General features: G+C 48.2%; 1 protein-coding gene across 1 annotated transcript; it reads left to right on the plus strand.

The window, feature by feature from the left end:
- Positions 1-11019, plus strand: ZSCAN32 (zinc finger and SCAN domain containing 32). The gene is given in 9 exon segments (XM_057529886.1): positions 1-363; positions 1681-1846; positions 3994-4088; positions 4408-4510; positions 6453-6462; positions 7855-8190; positions 8192-8346; positions 9447-10182; positions 10184-11019. Coding segments are annotated over 9 exon segments (2085 nt in total). The 3' UTR covers positions 10305-11019.
- The last annotated feature ends 828 nt before the right edge of the window (positions 11020-11847 follow it).

An 11847-nucleotide genomic window follows, 5' to 3' on the forward strand; every position in this document is an offset into this window, starting at 1 on the left:
ATGGCTGCAATAAGGAGTTCCCAGGCACACCCATCCCCAAGCAAGGATTCCACACAGGGACGGAAATCAGCCCTGCACAACAACGGCCCTGACTCTGAAGCTTCCCGCCAGCGCTTCCGGCAGTTCTGCTACCAGGAGGTAGCTGGTCCACATGAAGCTTTTAGCAAACTCTGGGAACTCTGTTGTCAGTGGCTGAGGCCTAAGACACACTCAAAAGAGCAAATCCTGGAGCTGCTGGTTTTGGAGCAGTTTCTGACCATCTTGCCAGAAAAGATCCAGAGCTGGGTGAGGGAGCAGTGTCCAGAAAATGGTGACGAAGCTGTGGCTCTGGTTGAGGATGTACAGAGAGCACCTGGGCAGCAGGTGAGAAAAGGCAGTCAGAACCTTGTGGTTTTAGTCATGAAGAAGTTGGTGTGAGGAGCACAAGAATCCAGTTACTGGAGAGGCGCTTAGCTGAGAAATGCCAGAAGCTGTCTGCTGCCCAGAAAGTATTAGCTATCCTGCCTTGGTCCTATGCCCTTGGTCTATGGGAAGAATTTCTCATTTGGTGAAATAACTTAGACATTCATATATTCACTGAATCCTTGGAGTCACTAATTAAAGTGAGATAACACTCTCCAAAACAAGGCGAGGAAAAGGACAACAATCCTTCACTCAGCAGGTCAGGAAAATTAGAGATGGTGGTGAATTTAAATCTAATCTCTCTTGCTAGAAGGTTCCTTGAAGTAGTGTGCCATGTGTTGTACACTAAACAAAGTCGTATTAGAGCTGGTCCTTGCTGCCTGAATTAAGTGGTCAGTTTGGGACAGTGATGAGTTTCACAAAATACCCACTTGTAGAGGTAAGGACTAGGTCTGAGATCCACTCAGTGTAACGTCTTGTATATTTTGGGAGAAGCGGGGTGTGAAAGGCACAGGAGAAGGAAAAGAAACATGAGGGCTTCAGTTGTGGGAAATTCTGTGGGAAGAAGGCGGCTGAAATCCAGGTCAGAAATCTGGGAGAGGCAACGAGTAACGGAGGAGTGTGGGTCAGAGGAATGCCAGCCTGAATGTGACTGTGGCCAGAGCAGGAAGCAGCCCGCTGGCGCCCGAGTCTGCATGGCTGGATCAGGACGTGCTTGTGTTTCCCTGCGAGGAGGCAGATGTGCACACCAGCTGTAGGAGGAAGAGTGGCGAAGGGGGTGTCAGTGAAATTTCATAGGATTGAGAGGTTTTGACAGAATTTGGACGGGGGAGCAGTATGGTGGTGATGCATTAGAAACAGGGGAAGTTAATTTAATATCCATGGTTTGGCGACTGTTAATAATAACCAGGATGGATGGAGAAGGGCAGTGGAGCACATGTACGAAGTTAAGAGTTTGGAGAAGGGACCTAAGCAGAGCGGGAATCCCTCTGTGCTAACAGTCATCCTGGTCCCCGTTCCCCTTGCCATTTCTGTGTGGACCATCTCTCCCTTATTGTCCACCACCATTTCAGGATCACACTCTTAATGTGAATGAAAACAGTACAGGAATGTAAGGGTTAAAACGGCTATTTGAAACCCATCAGGGGGGTGAAGGGGAGAGCAGGAAGTGGAGGTGAGAAGCAGTAAGGGAGGTGATACCTCAGCTGCCTCTCAGTACCTCTCCTCTGTCACTTTACACAGGAATTTGTAGTGACAGATGATGGGGTCTGTTCTCAGGTCCCGGAATCTGGGAAGGACTTGAAAATGCCCATCGAGGAGACGGCCTCCTTGGGAGCAGCCAGAGAATCACTGAGATCCCACCTGAAACAGGGGGTTCATCCAGAAGAATGGACTGTGAAGGGGTCACGGAGCTCACCCCGGAGACCGTGGGGACAGTCAGAAGGTAAGCAGAAGCCTCTGCCCTCCCCCAAGATGTGAGGGACAATCATCTCTTGGAAATGCAGGTCTGAGCTCAAGTTGGCCCCTGGGTTCCAGATTAAATGCCTTTGAGATACATCCAAAAATCAAGATTTCAAATTATAGTTGATGGTACTAGCACTTAAAATGTGGGTGGAGATCCTTTATGTGTTAGCTTAATTCTCTTTTATTACAATTTAATTCTATTGCTTCTGAATCAGGTGTTACTAAAGGTGAGCATAATTACCTCACCTTCAACAGAGCGGTTCTTCATGAACTTGAAGACGTAACCCCCTTCCATCCAGCTTAATCTCTTCCAAAATACATTTCTCCTATTAGTTTTTCCTTTCTTCCAGTGCTTTTTTTAAAATTTGTCCTAATTTTTTAGAAAAAGGTTAATTAAAAATTTAATTAAATTTAATTGATCTCAAATTCATCACCTAATGTAAAATTAGCCATCTCAAGTGAACCATTCAGTTGCATCTAGTACAGTCACAGTGTGGTACTATCACCACCTCTGTCTCGTTCCAAAAGTTTCCATCCTCCCCAAAATAAACGCCATGCCCATTAAGCAGTTGCTCCTCATTCTCTCTCTTTGTATTTGCCTGTTCTGAACATTTCATAGAAATAGAATCCTACAATATATGACCTTTTGTTTCTAGCCTCTCTCATTTATCACGTTTCCAGCCTACGAAGTATCACTACTTGGTTTGTTTTTGGGGCTGAGTAATATTCCATTGCGCAGACAGACCAAGGTTCTATCTTTATAAGTCTCTTTCTGTAAAGCACTTTGGCTGCATACATTTCTAGATTATCTAAAGGCCACTGCTGCCTTTTCTGCGTAATTCAAAGCTGCCCTTACAGGTTTCTAAGTAATTATTTTAAAGCCACCTCATCTTTATGTAACTCAGATCCTAAAGAAAAGCACTGTGTCTTCATGCTGTTTAAAAAGGCAAGCTTCTGTTGATGAAATGAGAAACAGTCTTAAGAGTTTATTTGCTTTTGTATTTTTTAAGTGAAGTAAATACACTATCAATATGTTAGAAAACTTTGCCATTTAGAATTTATTTACTTTTAATCCTTGGGAACATCTGTGCTCTTTGGTGTGTGATTTCTGAGGCTTTGGGGTCTGAGTAAAGGGGGCAGGACTCACTGTGTTCCATGTTCTGCAACCTCAGCTCACCGTACCTGTGGGCTGCTCCCAAGTGGTGAAACCTCCCCAGGGGTCAAGTTCCACTAATAAGCCATCAAAACGTACCATTTCCTTTGTACTATTCTTGAAAATGGGGATCTGGAAAAAAATGTATTATCTTGGTCTGAAAAAAAAAGAATCAAATTCCCGTGGTATTTTTAAGAGCACTATAGGGGATTTCCCTGGTGGCGCAGTGGTTAAGAATCCACCTGCCAATGCAAGGGACACGGGTTTCAGCCCACGGGTCCAGGAAGATCCCACATGCTGTGGAGCAACTAATCCTGTGCGCCAAAACTACTGAGCCTGTGCTCTAGAGCCTGCAAGCCACAACTACTGAGCCCATGCGCCTAGAGCCTGTGCTCTACAACAAGAGAAGCCACTGCAATGAGAAGCCCACACACCACAACAAAGAGTAGCCCCCACTTGCCGCAACTAGAGAAAAGCCTGCGCATAGCAACGAAGACCCAGCACAGCCAAAAACTAGATAAATTAAAAAAAAAAAAAAAAGAGCATTATAGTCATCTCTGAGTGGTTGGACAATGAGACATTCCCTCCCCTTGCTCCCAAGTATTCTATTAAAATTTTTAAAAAATATACTATGCACATTATTTCTTTAGAATGAAAAAAACTTTTTTTAAAGCTATTATGTCAGGAGGGATCTGGTAAAAGGAATTTCTTAACACACAGACCATTGGCTGTGGCAGTGGTCCTGAAACTTGACTATGCATCAGACTCACCTGAGGGAGTGTTAAACAGATTCCCAGGCCTCACCCCCAGAGTTGCTGATTCATCATATCCCAGTGGGGCCCAGGAATATGCATCTCTGATGAGCTCCCAAGTGCTGCTGAGGCTGCTGGCCTGGGGACCCCACTCACAACCTCTGCTGTGTGGCTGTTATGTGGAGACCACCACCCTCTAACAGTGGCTGTTTTCTCCCCTAGCCTGGCTTACTCTGCAGGCTCCCAGGAACCTTCCTCAGAGGAGGGGTCTTGGAGACCAGGAGACAGGTGCTGTGCTCCACATAGCTGGGGCCCAGGTGAGCGATGGTGGGTATCTTTTATCTCTTTAAGTTCCCCTTTCATCTTGCGCTCACTCTCAGCCTAAAATCCCTTCTTTTCTGGAGATGCTGGAAAGATTTTTACGTGGTCCATTGAGTTTCTCTTGGGTTGTTTCCTTGTTCTGTCCACTGACATCATCATATGGCTCTTTACCCATCCCGATCCTTCTCTTGGAGGCCTGACCTCTCCCTGCCTTGCTTTGCCCCTGATCTGATACCTGTGGTCCTGTCTCTGCCCACCCCCCAAGCTAGAGCAGTGCTATTTTATCGGTAGCAGCAGACCCCGGTGTTGTTACAGGGACGAGCCACGTGTGAGGACAGAGCCATATCCCTCTGTCAGGAAGGGCAGATACACCTGGGCCCCGAACAGAGGGCCCTCTACAGGGATGTTACACAGAAGAGTGACAGAAACGCCTGGCTGGGTAAGGATCCACGTTCCCTCTAGGTCCAGAGTGGATGTGTTCAGTTGTCTGGAGACAGACCAAAAGAACCCAAGAGGAAAGGAGACAGAGAGGCAGTGGGGAGCCTGTTGGGTGGGGGGAAAGAAGGAACAGGAACATACTGAGAGATGACAAGAGACACAGAGAAAGGAAGACACAGAGAGGGACAGAGGGATAGAAGGAAGGGAAAGCACGGGCTCATGACAGGGGCAGTGGGGACAGAGCATGTGGGAGGCAGAGGATGAGGGGGGAGGGAAGACAGACAGCAGCTAGGGAGGCACAGGCTGTGTTGGGAACAGGGGAGAGGTGAGTGAACTTGTGCTCACACACACAGCTGTGATAGGTCCTGGGGAGCAGAGGAGACTGAAAGACAAGAGACTCCAACCGTGACAGTCTACTTCTATGCCCAGGCCCTTCGGGAGGCAACAGGAGCCCTTTTTCAGAGTCTCTGGACCAATCTCTTGCCTTTTTTCAAATCAGTTTTGCCCCATCTGGGCTGCTCCTCCTCAGAGAAGCCTCCCCGACCATCAGATTCAGACAGATGCTCTGCAGCCTTGATGTCTCCTCCCTGCGTCTCCACATGCAGGGTTGCTCATTCATGGTCGGAAGGACATTCTGGGCTGGATCAGAGAACACGCAGGGACCCCAGATATGCAGGGCTGCAGGACAAAGAAAAGGCCTAAGACTTCCACGAGGGAGACTAGAGTGAAAGCCCATGAGACACCAGCAAACAGGGAAGAAGAAATCAAGGGTGAAGCACAAGAGCCAGACTCAGCAAATGGGACAGAGGCTGGCCCACCGTGGGCGGCTGAGGACACCAGGACTCTCCTGTCTGTTCTCAGCAGCCTCGGTTTTATGAGGAACTCCAGGAGCACCAGCAGAGCAGCCAGCTATGTGGGGAAGTCGCTGAGTTCTTGTGTGAACGAGGTTTCCACCAGACTCTGGAACAGCATGAACCAGTTCAGAAGCCTCTGGGCCAGTGACTGCAGCCTGCTGCAGCCAGGCACCCTGTGCCCTTCAGGAGGAGAAGGAAGCTCTGCCGGCCTTACAGGGCTCCTCCAGTTCTCCCAGGAGCTCGGCAGACAGGGCTGTTGAGGCCAAAGGGCCAAGCCAAGGGCCATGGAAGCGCAAAGAGGCGAGGCTCGAGGACACAGCTGGGGGCTCAGACAGCTACAAATTTGACAGGAAGCAGCCAGTCCAGGAAACTGGAGCCCCCACACCTACAGCCAGCTCCAGAGCCACTTGGGTGAGGGCCTCTCAGCACACGTGTCCTGGTACTGTCACCTATAAGCAAACCATGCCCCCACTCTGTGCCTTGCCTTCCAGCTGTAAGTTGAGGATTGTTCCTGTTCCCTCACTGCTGGGGAAATGCTGGGATGAGGGCTCTAGTGGACACCCAACATAAAGCCATTCACTTGGCCACCTGCAGGTTACACACAGGGAAAAGCAGTACCTAAACCATTATGTTGTCTTGGTAACCCAGGGGATTTTCTTCTGAGTTGTGAAATTGGAAAGCCAAAGCCTGGGGTGTTTCTGTGACCTAAGAAGTAAATTGTGTGAGTAGGTGTTATATCTAGATTTTGTTAACTGAACATAAAAGAACAAAGCTAATGTCAGCCTGGGGAAGGAGCACTGTGTTCTCCGTGGAAGGTGGGTGATGTCCCAACTGGTGCCGCTGTGTGGATTCAGAGAGCTGTCATCGCAGTCTGGGAATCAGGTTCCATTGTAGCTGCAGGGCAGTGGGGCAGGAGAAGAGTGATGGAGCATGTGGGGACAGAGGGTGGGTTGCATTTTTAATTTGGGTTGTCAGGGTAGTCCTCACTGAGAAAATGACATTAGAGTAGAGATGTGAAGGAGAAGGGGTGAAGTGTGTGGCTCTCTGGGGAGACTGTAACAGTCAGAGGGGATCACCAGTGCAAAGGCTCTGAGCCGGAGGAGCCTGGGCAAGGAGGCCAGTGTGCCTGGCGCAGGTTGAGAGGGGATGAGAGTAATAAATGAGGTCAGAACCAGATCACGTGGGGCAGCACTACTGAGAGTGAAATTGAGAGCAAGCGTTTAGAAACTTTTATAGCAATCTGACATTGCTGCACCATCTAACTGCATATTCAATGTATTTTGAAAAACAAAAAACCTGGTTCTTCACAGATACTTTGAGAAGCACTAACCTAGGGCCTCAGGCCCTACATAGAGGACTTTGTAAGGACTCTGACTTTTTCTGTGTGAAATGGGGTAGCCTTGCAGGATTCTGAGCAGAGGAGTAATAGTTTTAAAAGGATCACGTTGAGAATTTCAATTTATTTGACACTTAACTCTATTTAAACACGTGTTTGTGTCTCTGTTTTGTTACGGAGACCTTTGGAGGACTGTGGTCTTCTTGAAGGCAGGGTCCATGTCATATGACAGTTGCATTTCTCAGAAACTGGCCTGCTGGCACTCACACAGGTTAGTTGAGTTGAATGAAAAGGAGGGGCCCACTTTGACAGCTGGATTGAGAGAGACTGTAGGAGGTCCAGAGGAGAGTCAAGACCAGGTAGGTGGCCACTGCAGTAATCCAGGCACGAGAAGACAGTGGCTCAGAGCAGAGTGGACTAGAGAGTGATGAGAAGAGGCTGCGTGCCCTTCAGAGCATCATGACCAGGTGTGATCAGAATGCATTTGCTGGGATGGCTCTAGACAAATGGCCCTCAGCCACCGGCCCAGATGGGCAGCCCCTGAGGGGCCTGTGCTGAGTGTTCTTGAGTAACCAGCCTTCCTGAACTGCTCTTCCCAGACCTTTACTACTTATTCTCACCTTGGGACACTACCTGCAGTAATTCAGTTTCTTGCATACACAGGGATGACAAGAGATATAAACAGATGTACAGGAGCCAGATCAGGAGGGACTCAGACATCAGAGGTGGGACTTAGCAGAAGTATCCTATCATCCGATCTTCTCTCTTGTGAATCTTTGCTTCCATCCAAGTCTTACCTGTTCACCAGGTCCTCTTATATGGCCACTCACCCTCAGAGATTCCCACCCTGGAGACAGACAAGCACGAGGCTTATCCTGAATCATCTCTCAGGGGAAATTAGTGGGATTCAGGATAAAGAGAAATAAAAGCAGAAGCTTTGGTAAAGACTCTACAAACCCTCCTCAGCTGGAGAGGATTTCACTGGAAGTTGTTGCTTTAGGAACAAGCCCACAGTGAGATCTCCCCAGGAATGACAGTAGCCAGCATGGCATAATTTGAGAGACTAGGATGTAGCTTCCTGGGCTGCTAAAACCATGCACTGTGGTATCGGTCCACCCTGCTCTGATCACTGAGTTGTCTCCTGGCAGCAAGTGTGCACTGGGGCTATGAAGAGACCAAGACACTCCTGGCCATTCTCAGTAATTCTCAGTTTTATGAAAAACTCCAGACCCATCAGCAGAACAGCCAGGTCTCCAGGGCCTTGGTGGAACAACTCCAGGAGCAAAGCTTTCTGCAGACCCCAGAGCAGCATCGCGCCAAGTTCAAAAGCCTGCAGTCGAGTTCCCGCAACATGAGGAGAGGCTGTGTGCCTGAGCCTTGTATCTTTTACGAGGAAACTGATGCCCTTTCCAGCCCCTGGGCCTCTGCACCTACTATGGCAAGCAGTGCTGTTCCTGGCCAAGAGGGAAGTTGAGGCTAGAGAGCTGAGTCAGCAGAATGGGGGGCCCACAGAGGCTGGAGAATGTACCACCGTGGATGGTGAGGACTGGGAGGAAGAGGATTTCAGGGATCCTGGCCAGGCGGTTAGGAGGGTTGGCCTGCCAGACCTGTTCCCAAACAGACGTGGTAAGACTCTTGGCTTTGACTCTTGGTCAAAGCATGGGTAAGTCCACTTAGGGCCGTTAGCCTAGCATCACCAGAGAGCCATTCTGCTCCTGGCCTTGTCATCATCTTGATGTATGACCTGACATAGGCCAGAGAGTCTTGGTTTTCATGGTTAAGGATTATTTCCTTTGCACTTCAGAGCCCTGATTTTACTTTGCTGGCCTCTTTCACAGGGTCCGTGTCATTTTTTCCCCATGGATTTGCACTTACTTTGCTTCCATAGATGGCCAGTCAGGTCTCCAGCCCAGACTCTCTCTCCTTTTCCAGCATTGACCCTCCTTTCAAATCTAAGCCTGGGTTTCCCAGATGCCCAGCAACTTGCCTTCTTCCTGTTTGAGATGGTTAAACCCGGGGTGGCCTTTTGTTACTCTTCCCAGAAGCCAGGCCATTCAAGAACTGAGAGAGATGACAAAGAGCTTGACTCCTTGCCTCATTCTGTCATTGTGTCAGAACATCCAAAAAGAGGTGCAATAGGAGCAAAGTGGGTGGATGGAGTTTTCGGTATATTTACCTGTGATCATAGAATTTGGAGCTTAAAAATATTACAATTGGAAAATAAAACTTAGGTTTTTAATTAGCAGAAGACTGAATCACATGAGAATTCCAATTAGTTTTTCTTCTTAAAGGTAGTTTAGTTGTAATTCTTTCCTCATTCCATTGTTTTCCTGCTCCACAGTCTGATGTATTTCTTTTTAGTTTTTTTTAAATTTTTATTTATTTATTTATTTATTTATGGCTGCGTTGGGTCTTTGTTGCTGTACACAGGCTTTCTCTAGTTGTGGCGAGCGGGGGCTACTCTTCATTGTGGTGCACGGGCTTCTCATTGCGGTAGTTCTCTTGTTGCGGAGCACAGGCTCTAGGCGCGCGGGCTCAGTAGTTGTGGCTCGTGGGCTCTAGAGCGCAGGCTCAGTAGTTGTGGCACAAAGGCTTAGTTGTTCCGTGGCATGTGGGATCTTACTGGACCAGGGCTCGAACCCGTGTCCCCTGCATTGGCAGGCGGATTCCTAACCGCTGCACCACCAGGGAAGTCCCGACAGTCTGATGTATTTCTGTTCTTGCAGGTATTGAGATCAAAAGCGGGATTACAAAAGAGAATCGGAAATGGGATGATACAGAGGAAGCAGAAATGAACAAGCCTTTTCAGAGAAAGTCCAGTGAAGTCTTTTGGCACTCTGAGCTAAAAAGAGGCTGGGCAGGTGCTCCAGTGTCAAAAAGGCAACGAAGATGTTCTCCAGGGGAGAGTGAGGAGAAACCCCCATCCCAGAAGAGGATGAGTCACCAGAGACTTCGTACTGGGGAAAAGGCCTGTACACATTTCCTGTGTGGGAGAAACTGCTCTCAGAGTTTTCCCTCTCACCACCAGCCAGTCCCCAAAGTGGAAAAAGCTTCTAAATGTCACGAATGTGGGAAAAGCTTTAGCCGAAGTTCTTATCTTGTTCGACACCAGAGAATCCACACGGGAGAGAAGCCTCACAAGTGCAGTGAGTGTGGGAAAGGCTTCAGTGAGCGCTCCAACCTCACTGCCCACCTAAGAACTCACACAGGGGAGAGACCCTACCAGTGTGGGGAATGTGGGAAAAGCTTCAACCAGAGCTCCAGCCTCATTGTCCACCAGAGGACCCACACGGGGGAGAAGCCTTATCAGTGCACTGTCTGTGCAAAGAGATTCAACAACAGCTCCCAGTTCAGCGCTCACCGGCGAGTCCACACTGGGGAGAGCCCATACAAGTGCGGGCAGTGTGGGAAAAGCTTCAACAACGGCTCCCACTTGAGTGCCCACCAGAAAACCCACACGGGAAAAGCCTTACCAGTGCTCTCGGTGTGAGAAAATCTTCACTAAGAACCCTGCCCTCATCCACCATCAGGGGGTGCACACAGAAGAGGTTCCCATATCACAGGAAGGAAGGCATGTGCTATAAGTGTGGAAGAAACCCGACGGATTAATTCCTTACGTCAACATGTGTTTCTCGGCGCTTCCTTCTGCTTGTGGAGAGTTCTACTGGGCAATCCCCAGCTTAGCTATAGGTTTATTCTTAAGAACCACGTCCAGGAATAGGAATCAGGGTAAGAATGCTGAACTCTTTCTGGCTCTGCATGGGACTCCTGGGTCCTGTCTCATTGTTGATTTCAATTCTGTTTGAAAGGAACAAGGCTACAGGATCCATAATTCCTGCCAGGAAACCTGGGTATGACTGTTCCCAACAAAGAATGGGGGGGCTAGTGGCCTGAGCACTGTTTCTGGGCCATGTCAGAGAAGAAATTCTCCACCCTCATGGGAAGCATATCTAGAAGTTAACAGCCTGGATGTATTCTAAACCAACAACTGACCTCTGGCACCTAGTGTTAGGTACTACTGCTAACTTCAGAGCAGATCACTACTCTGTAATCCAGCCACCACCAAAGAAAGAAAAAAGGAAAGGAAGGAGAGGTTAAGCCACTGGGCAATATTAAATCTGTTTCCCTTGGTGACGTAATCTCAGAGCAAGGGTAACATCTAGGTTAATCTTTGTAAGATTCCTCATTTTACCATCACCTCCACCCCAGTTCCTGGTTTATTGTCTCTTATAGTTAACACTTTCTACAAGCTTATAACCATTACTGCTTCTGTTGACAATAAAGGTGTTTCTCCCTCTACTTCTTTGGCCTTTGATTGTAATTTTCTCCATTAGAAACTTTATTCTCATGCAGAAGCCTGCACGGTCCTCAAGAGGATCCAAGGGTAGAACCTGCTTCAGGACAGTAGAACATGCAGAGAAGGAATAAGGGACAGGAAATGGGGAGAGAAGGAATACAGTTGGGTTGGGGAGTAAGGAAAACACAGGGGCTGCAGGCAGTTCTGACTACAGGTGAAAAGAAGGGTGGGTGTGAGGAGCATGAAGAGCCAAAATTAAAGCTTACTGATCCAGAACAAGGCATAGATGTTTAAGCTTTTGTGAAATCTGATAAAATGTGAAAGATGGGTAAGTTGTCCATGGTTCTTGGCCTGTGCATGCAAGTTGTCAGTACCTTGCCTAAGCTTTGTTGAAAAGCAAGTGTCATGGTCTCTGCTTTAAGCCTTCTTGAGGAATTACAGATGAGCAAAGCAGAATGTATACCTCAAAGCCAAAAAAAATTTAATTTAGAAAAGGAGAAGCAAAGGCAGGACAGAAAAATATACTTCAGTGTTTCCTCAGCTTGAGTCTCGCTTGGCCCATCCCGCAGTTCTCTGCATACACGGTCCTTGAACATGGCCCAGTGGACAAGCTATGCAGGCCAGTTCCCAGAGTCACATACTTACCTCTGCTCTACAGAGAGGGGGAAAAAATGATACCTTAGGAAAGCTCAGGCAAAGGCAAAGAGATGGGCTTGAATGTGACCTGTTGGGGCACAGCCTGACTTCATTGGAGATCATGGTGGGGAAGAGGGGGACAGCCCGGGGTGGATCAACTACTGAAGGGCTTTGTACACCAGCTCAAAGAAGCT

Source organism: Balaenoptera acutorostrata, chromosome 15 (genome assembly GCF_949987535.1).
Source record: "Balaenoptera acutorostrata chromosome 15, mBalAcu1.1, whole genome shotgun sequence".
Taxonomy (NCBI): Eukaryota; Metazoa; Chordata; class Mammalia; order Artiodactyla; family Balaenopteridae; genus Balaenoptera; species Balaenoptera acutorostrata.